General features: G+C 35.3%; 1 protein-coding gene across 1 annotated transcript in view; it reads right to left on the bottom strand.

The window, feature by feature from the left end:
* The window catches only part of LOC114332161 (glutamate receptor ionotropic, delta-2-like), a 174,426-nt gene that overhangs the window by 78,757 nt on the left and 76,460 nt on the right, over window positions 1-19,209 (bottom strand). Inside the window, exon 6 of the mRNA XM_050646850.1 lies at window positions 14,099-14,266. Coding sequence (XP_050502807.1) covers window positions 14,099-14,266 — 168 coding nt within the window. The remainder of the gene's footprint in view (window positions 1-14,098; window positions 14,267-19,209) is intronic.

The following is a 19,209-nucleotide window of genomic DNA, read 5'->3' as shown; positions in this document are numbered from 1 at the left end:
TACTACTTTTTACGGTTATTTGGCAAAGGCTCGTTTTGGTTCGATGATAACGAAAGAGGGCGCCAAACAGGTTTTTACCGGGAAAGCAAGTTAAAACGAATACAGAAGATAATTATTAATTAAATATTAAAGAAAATAAAATAAAATACTTATTTAAAAAGAAAATAGCAAAGTTGTGACGTTTGTAACGTTACAGCTGTCGTCGATGGACGTCACGGGTACACTACACAAGTTCCTACTTTTATCTCTTTCTTGATGGTCACTAGGTAATAATTGACATTAATAACTTTCACAGGAATTTATTTAGTATTTACCAGAAGTTACGTATTCCTCTCCAACTATGATTCCTCGGCCAACCTCCTCGTCATTGTAAAAAGATTAGATGATACTATGAATTGTTTTACTTCTCACAGGCACAACCATATCTTATTTAACGGCTACTTTCACAGTGCTATCATCATGTGGATGATCAAGTACAGTAACACCCATTTATCGGCAACCGCGAAGAGAGGACACAACAGACGTTCGTCGATGCGGTGCAAGTGACCTTGGGGGTTTCAGTTAAATCTGTTCAGTTATACCTTCTCGTTACCAACTTCTCGCTTCTCTAGTGGGTGATTTTCTGGAATTCAAGCAATATGAGTTGGTACCAGATCAGCGATGTCATGTGTATTGGTAATGGCGGGTTGTTAAGCATTTGTTGGACCTATCTGAGTAAAGCATGGTTGCTATATAAGTGCATTTCCAATTTTTATGTGAACGACATTACGACGTATTACGTCATATAAGGGCATATTATTCAGCCGTGGAATTTAGTCCAAGAGCTGATAATCGAAATGTAGTGTTACGGGTTAAAAGTCGCTAAGCAACTAGAAACGATTCTTATAAATCAGATTGTCATAAATTTTAGTTTATTGTCACAAGTACTGGCCTAAATAATTATAAAAATCAGGCTTCTATATTGTCTTGAACATTAGCTGCTATCAAGCCATTTTTAAGTCCGAAATCATATAGAAATCAGGCATGAAGTAGGCTTTAGGTATACATTGCTACCTGTCTAGTAAGTGTCATCTCTTTGTCTTTACCTGTCTAGTGTCATATCTTGCTCACTTTTGATTTACACTTCATGAGGACAAGTTAGTATTGTCCTATGAAACTCCTTGAGGATATTTAATCAGAAGTAATCCAGATAACTAATTAAGAAATATTCAATTTGATGAAGTTGAAGATTGTCTTGTTCAGCAAGGATTTAAAATATCTGGATATTTAGGTCCCCAGGACCTTTCTTTTTGGCCATACGCTATCTTTAAGGCCAGCAATTTTTCTTTCTCTCCAATTCATTTTGATGTTGTGAATTTTTTTGAAACACCCTTGTCCAGGATCGATATATTATATAACCTGTATAACTGTGAAGTATCCCAGTATGTAAATGCCGTACGACATCGTCCACGTGTAATAACATCGACAAAAGAAAACATAAGGTAGGATTAAACCAATAATTCTCTTAAAAGAACGTTGTTTTGCCTGTCTAAGCCACCACACCATACAGCAGTCTGACAAATATCTTGGTTTTGTTTTTTTTTTCTTGTAAATAGTACCTAAATATAATATTACATTGTTTTAAGAATTTTAATATGTGTGTACGCTGAAAGGAATATTCTTAGAGGCAAATATAAACTTTAGTTGAGCTTTTTACCTCTTCCTTTTGGTTTTTTTATATTTTCAATTAAGATTAATATGAATTTTTTTAGTTTTGGTTAATAAGAATAAATAGTTTGTGAATTCTCCGATTTTTTTGATTTCTTATTATTATTTTTTTGTTTGTTAGAAAATAAAACTAGTTATTTACCTTCGCATACCTTCAATAAAAACCGGTAACATCGGCGAAGAGTAACATTTGGCGCTCCAACGTAAAATTTTTTGTTATTATTTATTTTATAAAGCATTGAGTATTATTACATATTATTATTTAACAGATATTTTGATATACACTGCTGTACATAACTATTATTAGGCATAAAATTTCTGATTTTTGATATGGCATAGTGGCATAATAGTAATTATTGTTAGGTACATATTTCACAGATATTATGATACACACTGCTGTACATAAATATTATTAGGCATAAAATTTTTGATTTTTGATATGGCATAGTGGCTTAATATTAATTATTATTACATATTACACAGATATTTTGATATACACTGCTGTACATAAATATTATTAGGCATAATATTTTTGATTTTTGTGCTTTGTGGACACTTTCTTGATTTCTTGCAAATAAATAGTTAATTTTATTCCTTTATTTCCAATATACAGGGTGGCTCAAAATTATTGCACCTCATAAAATATATATTGCATAGTATTTTATCGGTTTTAGTGTTCGGATTTAACCCAATAGTTGTGTATTGACTTACTACTAGCTCGCATAACTTAAAGTAGTAGTTGAAGTTATTTTTTTTTGTTTTTTGTAGGCTCGCATAACTTAAAGTAATAGTTGAAGTTATTTTTTTTTTGTTTTTTGTAACATTGGGTAAGGGTTGCGTCTTGCCATTTCACGCAAAAATATTTAAAAATAGCATACTATAATATATTGTTGAGATTTTTTTTGTCTTTACTTTATACTTCATCTCTTATTTTATCATATTTTTTTATCTCTAACCGAGATAGGGTTTTATTTTATTCTTTTTCGGTTTACTTAATATGGAGGTTAATAGACTTTTGGGTGATGAACTCAGTTATGAGTTATCAATAAGAAATTTACCAATTGATGCAAATGTACACACGAAAAGGGCTACGTTGAGAGAAGCTCTTAAAGCAGAAAGAGAGGGACAAAGAGATTCTCCTAAGGTGGTTAATATAGACCCATCTTTTGAGTTTTCGTTGTGCTCAGGGAAACTTAGCGATCTGGAAGAAGGTATAGAACATTTTAATGAACAGAACAGAAGTAATGAATTTAAAAGAATTAGTTCTCGTCTAACACATGTTAAACTTAGACTTAACAGACTTCAATGCAACGAAAAACAGGAAGCTCAAAGGAATCAACTATTAGATTGGCACAAACGGTTACTATTAGAAGTCAACAGGATTTATGAGAGCTTTGGGAAAGATAATCAAGTAGAGCACATCTCACTTTTGGATACTTCAGTTCCATTGTTGCCTGAAATTGTTCATTCCGGGTCTCATGAATGTGGTTTGGTAAATTCAGAATCCTTAGCTGAAGAGCATCTTATTGAAGCTGTACTGTTTGGAGCTACTAATAGTTCACCAACTGCAGGCAATAGAGTTTCATTCTTAAGGCAGGTTTTTGAAGAAAATCAACATGATAGCACGATACAACCACAAGTACATTCTCAAAGACGTTCTAGTTCTCAGATGGTTTTAAGCAGAATGTCAGACGGGAATCAAGAGTATATGTCCAGTGCTATAAATAGACCACTTAATTCAAATAGAGAAATGAATTCTTCTGAAAATCACAATAGGCATATGGAACCACAAACTGATACAAGATTATCAAGTCACAATTTTAATAATGGAAGTAGTGCAACAGTACCTACAAGGGAGATTAATAATACTTTAGCTCGAAATTTTAATTCACTAAGTCTGGAAACACCTTCATCTAACTTCAACAGTAGAATAATGGATTTGCTAGATTTCTTAAAGCATGATGTTCAGAACGTTGATATAAGTAGATGGAGATTACAATATGATGGACTCTCGAGCGTTACTAGTTTTCTAGAAAGAGTGGAGGAACTCAGAGTTTCAAGAGGAGTATCTAAAGAGAGACTACTTCGTTCGGCTCCAGAACTTTTTACCAAAGACGCCTTACTCTGGAACAGAATAGGAAATTTTACATCGTGGGATAATCTGGTCCAGGAACTTAGGTCTGCTTTCCAGCCCCATGACTATGAGAATTCCTTATGGGAGGAAATCCGAAGAAGAACACAGGGCTCACAGGAACGAGTTATAAACTATATTTCAGTCATGGAAAATCTATTCAAGAAACTATTGATCCCCCCTAACGAAGAAGAAAGACTGAATATCATTCGTAGGAATTTGCTTCCTTATATTCAGCAGGGCTTGGCTTTAACAAAAATTAGCAACATCAGTGATCTTTGTTCATTAGCCAAGGCTATGGAAACAATGGAAACAAGGATTCGACAATTTTGCCCTCCTCCTTCAAACACCAGACTTTTGGTAGAACCTGAATTAGCTTATAGAAAGCCGTCAACTCCTATTTTTACGAGTCCGGTTACAACACCTGTGTTTACAGAAGAAGTTGCAAATAGCGATAAATCTGAACATTTGAATAAGGGTACATGCTTTAATTGTGGATCTGAGGGACACAAGTTTAAAAATTGTAACCAGCCTAAGAAGTTCTTCTGTTATAAATGTGGATGCAACAATGTGACAACGAAAAACTGTCCCAGATGTTCAAAAAACGCAGCTTCTCTCCCTCGGTAAGTCGGACGAGTGGAGTGGAATGTAAATCAACTCTGACAACTGATAATACAGCGGTCCTTGAATACATTTTAGCCCATGCTGAAGGTGATCAACGACCATACTTGAGTGTCTCAATTCTTGGAAAGGATATACTTGGATTATTGGATAGTGGAGCATCACGAACCATTCTTGGAAAATCTGGTTGGGATGTGTTTAAAGACATTTGCCCATTAAATGAAGATAACAAGAAATCATGTATAGTTGCTTCAGGTGATTCATGTGAAAGTATAGGATCTATTACTGTACCAGTACGGTTAAGAGATCGGGTTCGTGTTTTGAATATTCTAGTTATCCCATCCCTTGTTTCTTCGCTTATTTTAGGTATTGACTTTTGGTCAGCTATGGGGATAGTCCCAGACCTTTTTAAGGGAGAATGGTTTTTTAACCGTGAAGAAGAGTTAAATAGTGTATTAATTTCTGGAATCCAGGACTTTGATTCATTAAATAAAGAACAATGTGATCAATTACAAAAGATTGTAGATAAAGCGTTTTTAGGAATGACATCTCAAGAGACAGGATGTATAAAGGGCGTGGAGCATGTGATACATACCAATTCACCACCCATTAAACAAAGGTACTACCCATTGTCACCAGCTCTACAAAAGGTAGTTAATACCAAACTGGACCAAATGTTAGAAAAAGGCATAGTAGAACCTTCAACCTCACCGTGGTCGTCGCCCATAGTCATGGTACAAAAGAATGACAAATGGAGATTTTGTGTTAACTATAGAAAGTTAAATGCGGTAAGCGTTCCGGATGCATATCCAATTCCTTATGTGTCATCTATTCTAGATAAACTTCGAGATGCACGATATTTAACTACCTTGGATGTCAAATCAGCATATTGGCAAATAAATGTAGCTATGGAATCTAGACCTTTAACTGCTTTCACAGTGCCTAATAGAGGTTTATTTCAGTTTCGTCGTATGCCTTTTGGGCTACATTCAGCTCCTGCTACATGGCAGCGTGCAATTGACAATATTTTAGGTCCCGAATTAGACAGTTATGTTTTTGTATATCTTGATGATATAATTATTTGCACATCAACGTTTGAGCAGCATTTAAAAGTTTTAGAGACAGTATTTCAGCGTTTAACCGACGCTGGTGTTACTCTTAATAGGGAGAAGTGTTTAATATGTCGTTCAGAATTGAAGTATTTAGGCTACGTAGTAAATAAATCTGGATTACTTGTCGATTCAGAAAAGGTAGAAGCAATACTGGGAATACCGACACCGAGAACTGTTCAGGATGTTTGTCGGATTGTAGGTATGGCATCATGGTATAGGAGATTTATTCCATCATTTAGTACTGTTGTCTCACCGCTTACTCAACTTACTCGAAAAAATGTACAATTCGTTTGGAATAAGACATGCGAGGACGCCCTGAATAAGGATAAATAATATTTAGTTTCGGCATCCATTTTGGCGTGTCCAGATTTTTCTTTACCATTTATAGTAGAGACAGATGCAAGTGACTATGGATTGGGGGCTGTTCTTTCTCAAAAACATGGAGATGAAGAACACGTCATAGCTTACTTGAGTCGATCACTGACAAAAACCGAGAGGAAGTATTCTACTACAGAAAAAGAATGTCTCGCCGTTCTATTTGCTGTAGAGAAACTAAGGCCATACTTAGAAGCTACTAAATTTGTAGTTATTACAGACCATTTTAGTTTAAAGTGGTTGTTTTCCATTAAAGACCCCATAGGCAGAATTGCTCGTTGGGCTCTGCGTTTGCAGGCATATGACTTTGAAGTTATACACCGGAAAGGAAAAGATCATCTAGTGCCCGACGCACTATCACGTGCAGTTCCTTGCGTAAATGCTTTGGATGTAGACTGTTCTACTTCTACACAGGTCAGTTTAGACCGATGGTACTTGGGTCTGATTTCCAAGGTCAACAAATATCCTAGAAACTATCCACTTTGGAGGGTAGAGGGAGGAAAACTTTTGAAGAATATAAAACCGCGATACCCTGAACCAGCTTCATCAGAGTGGGTAACGGTAGTTCTAAGGGAACAAAGACTAAACCTTATAAGAGATCATCATGATCCTCCAACTTATGGACACCTTGGCGTTTCAAAAACATTTGGAAGACTTAGTCAAAAATATTATTGGCCAAAGATGCGATCAGATATAGGACGCTATATAAAGAACTGTACAACATGTCAACGGATAAAACCAGAACAGCAACGTCCTAGAGGTCAATTGTTATCTCAGCAGCCGACTGCCAGTCATCCATGGACTCTCATCAGTATAGACTTAGTTGGACCTTTACCTAGGACCACTTCAGGATTTTCGTATATTTTCACCGTGTTAGATTGCTTTTCCAAATTTATTTTAGCTTTCCCGATTAGAGCAGCGACATCAGCCAACATAGTTAAGTTGCTAGAAAATGAGGTGTTTCTAGTCTATGGTGTACCAGAGAGAATTTTGTTGGATAATGGAGCACACTTTCGTGGCCATACATTCCAACAACTTGTCTCAAACTATGGTATTGAATTAAAGTTTACAGCACTATACCATCCACAAGCTAATCCCGTGGAAAGAGTTCATAGAGTAATAAAAACTATGTTGACGGCCTATGTCTCTCAAAATCAAAGACACTGGGATCTTCTTTTGGCAAAGATTACATGTGCCTTGCGATGTTCGGTTCATGAAGTCACCGGAGTCTCACCGAACCTTATTAATTTTGGTAGGGAAATCAATCTGAATGGCAATAGAAATAGACATGAGTCTGAACAAGGTCAGTATAATATCGGAACAAGGAAGGAATCTCTGGATAAACTGTTTTCTGATGTTCGGAAGAAACTTAAGTCAGCGTATGAGAAAAGTAAAGTTCCATATAACCTGCAGGACTGCAGGACAGAGGACAGAAACATATAAAGTAGGGGACATGGTTTGGAGAAGAAATTTCGTTCAGTCTGATACTACAAGATATTTCAGCGCAAAATTGGCCCAAAAGTTTGTAGGACCATTTAGTATTAATAAAGTTGTCTCCACATGGAGTTATGAACTTGTTGATGAAAATGGCTCTCATGCAGGAACCTGGAATGCAAAATATTTGAAACCGGTTACTCAGGACAGTGAGGTTAAGGACATTAAGTCTAAACCTCCTGATGTGGAAGTATAGAGTTACAATGTGTTGAAAATTTTATTGTAAGATTTTATGTTATCTTTACAAGTTTTTGTTTTATTTTTTTTTGGTTTTGTTTTTTTATTTTTGTTTTATTTTTATTTTGTTTTGTACCGTTTGGACTTAAAAGTTTCTTTGAAACTTTTTGCAAGTAAGGGTGGGGTTGTTACGGGTTAAAAGTCGCTAAGCAACTAGAAACGATTCTTATAAATCAGATTGTCATAAATTTTAGTTTATTGTCACAAGTACTGGCCTAAATAATTATAAAAATCAGGCTTCTATATTGTCTTGAACATTAGCTGCTATCAAGCCATTTTTAAGTCCGAAATCATATAGACATCAGGCATGAAGTAGGCTTTAGGTATACATTGCTACCTGTCTAGTAAGTGTCATCTCTTTGTCTTTACCTGTCTAGTGTCATATCTTGCTCACTTTTGATTTACACTTCATGAGGACAAGTTAGTATTGTCCTATGAAACTCCTTGAGGATATTTAATCAGAAGTAATCCAGATAACTAATTAAGAAATATTCAATTTGATGAAGTTGAAGATTGTCTTGTTCAGCAAGGATTTAAAATATCTGGATATTTAGGTCCCCAGGACCTTTCTTTTTGGCCATACGCTATCTTTAAGGCCAGCAATTTTTCTTTCTCTCCAATTCATTTTGATGTGAATTTTTTTGAAACACCCTTGTCCAGGATCGATATATTATATAACCTGTATAACTGTGAAGTATCCCAGTATGTAAATGCCGTACGACGTCGTCCACGTGTATAACATCGACAAAAGAAAACATAAGGTAGGATTAAACCAATACTTCTCTTAAAAGAACGTTGTTTTGCCTGTCTAAGCCACCACACCATACAGCAGTCTGACAAATATCTTGGTTTTGTTTTTTTTTCTTGTAAATAGTACCTAAATATAATATTACATAGTTTTAAGAAGTTTAATATGTGTGTACGCTGAAAAGAATATTCTTAGAGGCAAATATAAACTTTAGTTGAGCTTTTTACCTCTTCCTTTTGGTTTTTTTATATGTTCAATTAAGATTAATATGAATTTTTTTAGTTTTGGTTAATAAGAATAAATAGTTTGTGAATTCTCCGATTTTTTTGATTTCTTATTATTATTTCTTTGTTTGTTGGAAAATAAAACTAGTTATTTACCTTCGCATACCTTCAATAACAACCGGTAACATCGGCGAAGAGTAACAGTAGCTGTTGGTGATACCCATGTATCTGCATGCAGTTTCGCAAAGCTTCTATTAAGATATCATTTTGTATTCTCAACTTAGCTACGGTTATCTGCTAATAATTCTTAAACGACAGTGTTTTATCAACAGATAAGCTCAGGTATTTGAGCAGATATACCTAAGTTGTTAAGATCTAACATCACTAGAAAAACGAGAAGGTCAAAGGGAAAACCCGAACTTAGATACATGGAACAAGTGGAACAAGATCTGAAAACACTTGAGATTACCCACTGGAAGAACAAAGCAAGGAACAGAACAGAATGGCGGAAAATCCTAGAACAAGCCAGGACCCAAAAAGGGTTGTCGAGCTACTGATGATGATGATAACTACCTAAGTTGTTTGTTTATGGTCGACTTTGTGCCTTGTAAGTGACCGTTTTGGAGTGTAATTTTCAGGGGCAACTTCGAATTGCATGAACATTTGGATTTAGGTTCTACTTACCCTCCACTTCAAAGTTGAATTTGTGCCGTTGGTTACTTTTACTTGGGGGGTGACAGTCACCCCTTCTCGGAGGTGAAAAAAATGCGTGTTTAAAATAAGCCCGAAAATGGATAAACTGACTGATTAGTTATAAGCAACTTTCGTTCTATAGAGTTTTTTATGCAAGTCAATACTTTTCGAGTTATTTGTGATTTAGATGTTTATTTTTCGACAAAAAAAACTACGCTTTTAGGCAGTTTTTCGCAAATAACTCAAAAAGTAAATATTTTGTCAAAAAAAAATATTCTTAGCAAAAATGTAGCTCATAAAAAACGAAAAAAGTGTATTAGTAACGTCTATAAACCGGTTAAAACCAAAGTTGTAGCTCTTCAAAAATACGTTCTTATTCGTCTAATTCCAAATCGTATATTTCAACGTGAAATCACCGAATAATTAACCAATTTTTTGGGAAAAATTTATTAACATTTATTAAAGCGTTTAAAAAAGATTTATTTTTATTTTTTACAAAAAGTTTTTTCTTCTTCTTCTTCTAGGTGCGACTAGGATTACTTCTGTTTGTCTGCCTCTTATTCTGTTTCAGTTGTTGTTGACTGTACATTATGTTTCCACCTTTTCGGCGGCTTTCCAACGGTTCTTCTGCTATACGGCTTGTTGTTTTTACAGATGTTCGCTAATCTATCTGGTTCCATTCGGTTTACATGTTCGTTCCAGTTTTTCTTTCTTGTTTTTATCCACCTGTTAATATGTTGAATTTTGCAACGTTCTCGTATACTTCTGTTGCTTTGTCTGTCTCTTAATGATATGCCCGGTATTGATCTTAATACTTAAATTTCGATATTGTTGATTTGTTGTTCGTCTTTCTTGTATCGGTCCTTGTCTCCGCTTTATATGTTAGGATAGGTCTTACTGTTGTCTTGTATACATTTATTTTACTTTCCGTGGTTAGATATTTGTTTCTCCATAATATGGTTTCTCGGAGGCAACCACTTACTCTTGATGCTTTTGTTGCTTGTGTTGTGGTCTCTGTTCTTATATTCCTGTCACTAGTGATCTCTACTCCTAGGTAATTGAATTTCATTACTTGTTCCACAGTTTTGCCGCATATTTCTAACTTGCATCTACGCGGCTCTTTACTTATCACTATACATTTAGTTTTTTCTACTGATATTTTCATATTAAGTTTGTTTGCTGTGATATTGAAAGTGTGGAGCTGCCTTTGTAGGTCATCCTCGTTATCAGCAATTAGTACTGCATCATCGGCATAGCATAGTATCGTGATATTATGCGCTCCCATGTGGTATCCATGTCGTTTTCTTACTTCGTGAATTATTTGATTCCTCACATCACCATATTGAATAACAATGGGCTGAGCGAGTCTCCTTGGCGGATTCCTCCTTTTAGTTCTATGCGTTCTGTTTCTCCTGTTGACATCAGTTACTCTGGTCTTATTGTTCTTGTTAATTTCATTAACTAGCCTTATTATCTGATGGTCTATTTGTTCAGCTTGTACTAAATTTAAGATGTCATTTCGCCTCACCCTGTCAATAGCACTTTTTAAATCTACAAAGCACATGTATGCTGGTTTTTCATGTCCAATAGACTTTTCTACTATTTGTCTATAATAAAAATTGCATCTATTATGCTGCGGTTCTTCCGGAATCCTTGTTGATCATCTGCCATGTTCGCTTTTTCCTCAATTTCATCTTTTATCACTGCCGTCAACAATTTTAATGTACTGTTCATCAGACTAAAGCCTCTAAAATTTTTGGGAATTTTTTAGTCTCCCTTTTCCTTATCGGTAGCAGGAGACTTTCCTTCCATTCCGCTGGTACTACTCCGATATCTATTATATCGACGAATAGTTTTAGGAGTCATTTGAGTAGTGTTCCTCCTCCATATTTTAGCAGTTAATTGTTTATATTATCAGGGCCAGGTGCTTTCCTATTTTTTAATTTTTTTATTCGTTCTTGTAGCTCTTCCTCTGATGTTGTCTCCTTATCATCTTTCACACCTTTTTCTGGGATCCATAGAGGTCGTATTCCATATCTTTTGTAAATTTCTCCCAGTGTTCTTTTTTGATGTTGTCTATTTCTTGGTTTACTCTATTCCTGGTTCTCACGTAGTCTTCTCGTGCCTCCGGTGTCTTCACTCTTTTGTATGTTAGGAAAGCTTGTTCCTTTTGATTCGCTAGTGCTTTCAACCTTTCGTCGTACCATGGGGTTTTGTATTCCCGTTTATTTCTGTTGACTTTTCTTTTACCTAAAGCTTCTTTTGCTGCTTGTAGGATACTGTTTCTAATAATTTTCCAAGTTTCTTCTATATCCTTTTTAGTCTCTAGGTTATGGCTGTTTAGCTTTTCTGCTAGTCTGTTTCTATACAAGTTTTGACTTTTCTTCGACTTTTGTATTTCGCTTGCGTTGTGTGTTGATTACTATATTTTTTCCCTAGTACCAAGCCATGGTCGGATCCTATATTGGCGGACGATAGAGTGAGCACATCTATTATATCCCTATTATGCTGTACTGGATGGTCAAAGTGTGTGTTGTTAATTCGGAAGTTATTCAATAAACAAAGTTCTAGGAGTCTTTCTCCGTTGTCGTTGAGCGTTTCTTCGTTAAATCTTTGTGTAACTCCATCCACAGATATGTTGCTGATTCTGGCGTTTAGGTCGCCGAGAATTATTGTTTTACTACCGGCTATTGTGGTGTCCAGTAGATCTGGGAGCTGTCCGTAAAAAGCATCTTTCTCTTCCTTGTTTTTGTTGTTATCTGGTACATATACGGGAATAATGTTAAGTGTCGTGTGGTGAAGTTTAAGGCAAACCAGCATCATGTGTTCGTTGATGTATCTTATTTCTGGAATACTGCTGCTATATTTATTGTGCACTAAGAGGCCTACTCCTGCCTGAGCTCGTTTGCTTTTATCTACTCCGCTGTACAGGAATATAAATTTGTTTTTATTTTACATTTCCTTTCCCTTTATTTTTTGTTTTGTTCAGGACACATCTATCAATGTTATGGAGCTCCAATTCCTGCACAACTTTCTGTTCCATTTTGTTCCACGATGTGATGTTCCAAGTACCAATTCGTAGTTTATTTGTTCTCTTTGTCTTTTTCCTTGCGTGGGTCGTCATCTGTGTATCCGTCCAATTCCGAGGCTTCTGTTCGGTTCTATGAGCGTTGATTCTTTTTTACAGTAGGTAGGCTGCTAACCTTGCTCACCGACGACCCCCTTTTCGGAGGACCATTTCTCCCGTCCTCGTCGGCCTTGATTTTGCCTTCCATTGAGGTTGGTTACCCAATCTCCAGAAAGGTTGCTCAGGTTTGCCAATGTTCACCCGTGCAGCCCAAGCTGCACTTCGTGGAGGTGAGGATAGGGATTGAGTAGGAGAGGCTAGAGAATTCTAACTGAAAACAGCATCTTATATTGCGCTTCACTACCCCCTTTGAACCCTACAAAAGTTTCTAGCATCAAAAATACATTATTGATTTACGCTGCAAAAAAGTTGGCCCTTTTTTTTGTTAAAAAAATCGAGAAAATCTTCCTCTATTTAGCACCCTAAATAAAATTAGTCGTTATCGCTTGACCATTTAATTTAAATGTATATGTATCTGTCTGACAAAAACTGGTTAAGATATGGTTGTTAAAAGTTTGCACAAACTTGTGATTCATGACAGGTTCAAGCCCTTTCAACTATAACCCTTTCAAAAATAAGCACTTTAAACCGGTGAAACTTACAGATCATATTTATAAAAAATAGATAAATAAAGTAAGTTGTTTGTAAAGCGATAACGATTAATTTCATTTGGGGTGCTATACACGGGGAGATTTTCACGATTTTTTTACCAAGAAAAAAGGGAGCCAACTTTATTTTGAGCGTAACTCGTTTATTTCTAATGCTAGAAACTTTTACAAACAATTAAAACACTTAAAACACTTAAAAAAGTTTGAATGGTGTTTCCCGAAAAGTGCTCAATTTTTTGGTTATTTCACGTTAAAATATTTGATTTGGAATTTGACGAATAAAAACGTATTTTTCATGAGCTACAACTTTGCTTTTGCTGGTTCTATAGTCTTCTCGAATACACAACTCTTTTCGTTTTTCCTAAGCTACATTTTTGGTAAACATATTTTTTTCGATAAAATATTTACTTTTTGAGTTATTTGCGAAAAACCGCCTGAAAACGTGATTCTTGTGTCGAGAAATAAACATTTTCAATCGCAAATAACTCGAAAAGTATTGACTTATTAAAAAATTCTATAAAACGAAAATTGCTTAAAATTAGACAGTTTATCCATTTCCGGACTTATTATAAACGCGCGTTTTTTCACCCTCGAGAAGGGGTGAAACCAACGGCACAAGTTCATCTTTGAAGTGGAGGGTACGTATAATTAAACCCAAATCATGCAATTCTGAGTTGACCCTGAAAATTACACGGTGTCGCCCTATTTCCCGTTCATTTACTGGCTCTAAGTAAACTCTGTATCGTGAGTTTTATTAGGACTAAGTTTAATTCTATCGTTTGAAACCAACCTAATCTAATCTTTACTAAGAAATTATTAAACAAGGACATTCCCTCATCATTTAAAATTCAACTCAGCCAATCTACTCCAGGACGCGACGAAAGAAAAAGGGTCATCCAAATCATGAAAATTTCATTAAAATATTACCTGTATACTTATATCAGCTATGAGACAATATTTGTCTATCATAAAAGTAGAATATTTGTACCTAAAATTGTATTTATAACTTCGTTTAACTTACGTATTTCTGATGATAGTATAACTAAAGCTGAAATCATTAGTTCGTTCCGGAGTTCTTGAAATACCTTCTGCACTTAAATCTACGTCTTCTGATTTTATAGCACTTAAGAAATCAGTCCATTCTCCGTTTTCTCTATGTCCAATTTTGGCAAATCCCATAAAAACTTTACTGTAACATAATATAATTTAGTAAATGATTATATTTAGTGTTAGATTCATATAAAGCGTATGTTCAAAAAGTGTAATAGGTATAATAAACGTAACGGTCTATACAGGGTGGGCCAAAGAAAACAGTACAGGTCTATATTTGGCATTAGTTATTAGGTTTTAAGGCAAAGACGAAACAGGTCGATTTTTGTTCTAAGGGGGACACACTTTTACGATACATACATCTGTCATTTGTCAACCCCCTCCTTTCCACTTCCCCAATCCCTTATTTTTAAATAGGGAATATATCATGTGCGGCAGACAGAGACATGCTAGAGAGAGATAGCTAGGCGCTGCTAGAGAGAGATAGATAGACCCCCGACCCGAACTGTTCCGCGTTAAACCTTAGTGAGAGTGCTCGTTTGGTATAAACATACTAACGAGTACTTGGCCGAGCACTCGACCCAGTCATATGGCGAGACAGTTACTCGGACTTTGTTCTATTTACTAGGCCGGGTCTTCGACCTCCCACCCTTCAATCGTATACTCGCCAATCCACTCGGTACGTGTAAAAAACACTCGCTGTGTAACTGTGCATATTACCACTTCATCAGAGGAGACGACTTCTGTTAATCAATATGATTTGTGATTCTTAAAAATAGCTAACAAATGGAACTCAGATAGGACAATAAAGTTTAGTTGAGTTGTATAACTACACCCGTGCTTATGAGATTTTTCAAAATTTTTGGAGTATAAAAATAAACAAAAACGTGATGCAGCATAATAAGTATCGATTGTAGTAGAAATAAATATTGTTGGTTTTAAAACTCAAGAAGTCAAATTAAATAAAAAATTTTAATTCGACATATAGACAAGAAATAAAAATCAATGAATCTAAGAAATCGGGGGTACCGAGATTTGGTCTTCTTAAAACCATTGTCTATCGTCCAGAGACGCTTATCTCCTTCTTATAATATATCCTTCAATTCTTGTATAAGTAGTGGTATAAGCCGTTTTATATATTTTTAATGTTAGCTTTACGATCCATAAATACACTGCTCCTTGTTTTTGTAAATAGAAACTGAACTGACTCGCTTCCAAATTCAAAAATTGCCAAATACGTGTTAACCATCTCTCGCCCTCACCACTGTCTCGGTCTAGTAACAGTTTGCTGTCTCGCCACTGTACTCGTTACGTGTAATCAAGCCATTACTCTATTTTTTGGACGTATTATTATATCTATGGCGGCATATCATTAGAAAGGTATTGTCTGGTTGTGTTCCGCAACCAGTAATACATCTATACGAGTGGAAAATGTCTAGATTGAAATAAATAAACTGACCCAATTCTCCCACGACCCAAACCTCCCCACCTTCCCATGTAATTTTCTAATATTGTGTCTAAGAGCCTTTTTGTACTCAGATATCTATATATCTCTAAACGATCTTTACATTAGCCAGAAATTAACAGTTTTAGTCATTTTGCGGAAAAATTAGCTCGACATACCAGAGGAATTATATTATATTGTAGTTATATTTTAGTCCAACCAAACTCAAAAAATAAAACTAAAAAGGGGAGTTAGACAAGGAGACAACATGTCACCAAAACTATTCAATGCCGTAATGCAGCATGCATTCCAGATGTTAGAATGGGAAAACAGAGGTTTGAATGTCGATGGCGAAAGGCTGAACCACCTACGATTTGCAGATGATATACATAGTTTTAATAACCGACGACTTAAAGGAAGCCCACGAAATGCTGCAAGAACTATAAAGAGTTTTTCAAAAGGTAGGGTTGGAAATCAACTTTGGGAAAACTAAAATGATGACTAATTTAGTACCTAGCGGACCACTGACACTAGAAAACTGCCATATCGAAGCAGTTCACAAATAAGGGTCTACCCCAAAAATCCCGACAGCCAAAATCCCGACGGCCAAAATCCCGACACGCCAGAATCCCGACACGCCAGAATCCCGACACGCCAGAATCCCGACACGCCAAAATCCCTACAGGCCAGAATCCCGACAAATTGAAAATCCTGTCAGATTCTCAAAACTATAATACATGGTATTCATCTATTTTTGTTACGTTACAATATTATTTTAAACATGGAATTTATTTATATTTAGCTAATTATACTAATATCACCTACATGCTTGGAAATAAATTAAAACTGATTAATTCGCGAAGATATTTTCCATTATTGTTTTCACTAATTTTGAAAAAATGTGAAAACTTTGAATTATCAACGTCCGTCCGTCTGTCTGTCCTTCTGCAAACACAACTCCTCCATCATTATACCAGGTAGAATGACATTTGAGGTGTCAAATGAAAGCTTATAATCCAAGGATGGTACTAAAGGTGAAAAATTTGACCTATGCTGTCTGTCCGTCCGACCGTGAATATAATTTCTCCGTCATTATACCAGATAGAATGGCAAATGAGGTGTCAAATGAAAGCTTAGATGGATACTATGTATTATAGTTTTGAAAACCTGACAGGATTTTTATTTGTCGGGATTTTGGCCGTCGGGATTTTGGCCGTCGGGATTTTGGCCGTTGGGATTTTGGCTGTTGGGAATTTAGCTGTCGGGAATTTGGCTGTCGCGATTTTGGGCGGTCGAAATATAAATAAGTAGAGACAACCAAACATGCGAATTTTCTAGAAGAATAGCTTTAGGATGGGCAGCGTATGGCAAAATAACATTGACTAAACCTCAATAAGAAAATTACAAGTAGCACAACGAAAAATGGAAAGATCCATGTTTGGCCTAACTTTGAGAGACAGAATACGAAATGATGAGTTACGGCGAAGAACTGGAGTGGAAGACATCATAAAGCGCATTACGAAGTTGAAGTGGAAATGGTCAGGACACGTCACAAAACAGAGAGACAACAGATGGACAAGGAAGATCATAGAGTGGCGGCCAAGGGCGGACAAACGAAGTCGTGGAAGACCACCTACCAGATGGACCGACGATATTAAGAGAATAGCGACAAACTGGATTGCAGCTGCCCAGGACAGAGAAGGGTGGAGACATCTTGAGGAGGCCTATGTCCGACAGTGGACAAATTTGGCTGTGTGATGATATTATTTTAGTGTTTATTCCGTTTCTTTGTATCTGTTATCTTTTATTTTAACGTATGTTCCGATTTTGTGTATCCCTCGCATTAGAAATAGATATTTTGAACATAACAAGTAAATACATAGATGTACGATACGCTCTGAGCTTCGCTGGTGTCGCTCCTAGCGGATTGCTAATTCAACTTTCACCGGTAATTTTTAAATTTATTATTTAATTGTTATCGCTTAATATTTACAACGCTAAAAAGTAATTAAATAATAGATTTTTTTAGATCTTGATACTCATTTTGACGTTCTATTGATGAAATATTAATTTCTTACTTCGGATACTTTCACAATTATCGTGTAGATGGCGCTAAGATTAATAGATCAATTTATAATTACATATTACGGAACATTAAAAATAATTCGTTCTTTAATGGTAAAATATTGCAAAACCTTTCAATTTTAAAGAACCGCTTGGATTAACATGAAATTTGGCATACACATAGCTAACAAGTCAAAGAAAAAAAGTGATATTGTACCGATATGTGCTTTTGCCCTGGGTGGTTTTCACCCCCTCTTGGAGGTGAAAAAATATTCGTTCAAAGTAAGTCAGGAAATGGATAAACTGGCTAATTTTAAGTAACTTTTGTTCTGTAGAGTTTTTTCACTAAGTCAATACTTTTCGAGTTATTTGGAAGTGAATATGTTCATTTTTCAACAAAATAACCACGCTTTTAGACGGTTTTTCGCAAATAACTCAAATAGTAAGTATTTTGTCAAAAAACATTTTTAGCAAAAATAGAGCCTGTAAATTTTTTTAAAAATTGCTGTATATATCTCGTCTCTATACCTAGTAGAAGCAGAGTTACAGCTAATGAAAAATAGGTTCATATTCGTCAAATTCCAAATGGAATATTTTAACGTGAAATAACCGAAAAGGAAGCACATTTCGGGGAAAACTCATTACAATTTATTTAAAGTGTTTAAAAAAACCTTCATTTTTGTTTTATAAAAAAAATTTCTAGCATCAAAAGTAAACAAGTTACGCTCAAAATAAAGTTAGTCCCTTTTTGTTTTGGTAAAAAAATCGAGAAAATCACCCCCTAATTAGTATCTTAAATGAATCGTTACGACTTCACAAGTTTCTTGACTCTTGTATGTATTGTTTATATGATCTGTAAGTTTCATCGGTTCAAAGTCCTTATTATTGAAAGGGCTGTAGTTAAAATGGGTTGAACGAGTCACTGATCACGAATGTATGCAAATTTATAAACACCAAATCTTAATCAATTTTTGTCTAACAGAAAAACAAAAAAATACATGAGATTCAGAAAAGCAATGCTGACTTTTTTTGTTTTTCGAGATTTTTGGTATCTCTGACAATTTTAAGTTATTTTGAAAAAAGCAAATTTTCAAAATTAAAATTTTTAAAAATTTTACTTTGAAATCAAATTTTTTCAAAAATAAGCACTTTGTTTGAATCGATGAAACTTACAGGTCATATAAACACAACATAAGTAAAATAATTTGTGGAGCTTTAACGATTAATTTCATTTAACTTTCTAATTAGGGGGTGGTCTTCCCGTTTTTTTTTTGCCAAAACAAGAGGTACCAACTTTATTTTGAGCGTAACTTGCTTAAATTTAATGCTAGAAACTTTTTGTAAAAACAGAAATAAATATTTTTTTAGACGCTTGGGACACCCTAATGGGTTTTCCCCCAAAAAGTGCTTAATTTTTTGGATATTTCGCGTCGAAATATTCTATTTGAAATTTGGTGAATATGAATCTATTTGTCATTGGATATAACTCTGGTTCTACGAGATCCAGAGACCTAACGCGTACACCATTTTTTTTTACCTTTTTATAGGCTATATTTTTGCTAGGAAAGTTTTTT

Source organism: Diabrotica virgifera, chromosome 1, assembly GCF_917563875.1.
Source record: "Diabrotica virgifera virgifera chromosome 1, PGI_DIABVI_V3a".
Taxonomy (NCBI): domain Eukaryota; kingdom Metazoa; phylum Arthropoda; class Insecta; order Coleoptera; family Chrysomelidae; genus Diabrotica; species Diabrotica virgifera.
This window is presented reverse-complemented; position numbering and strand designations above follow the sequence as displayed.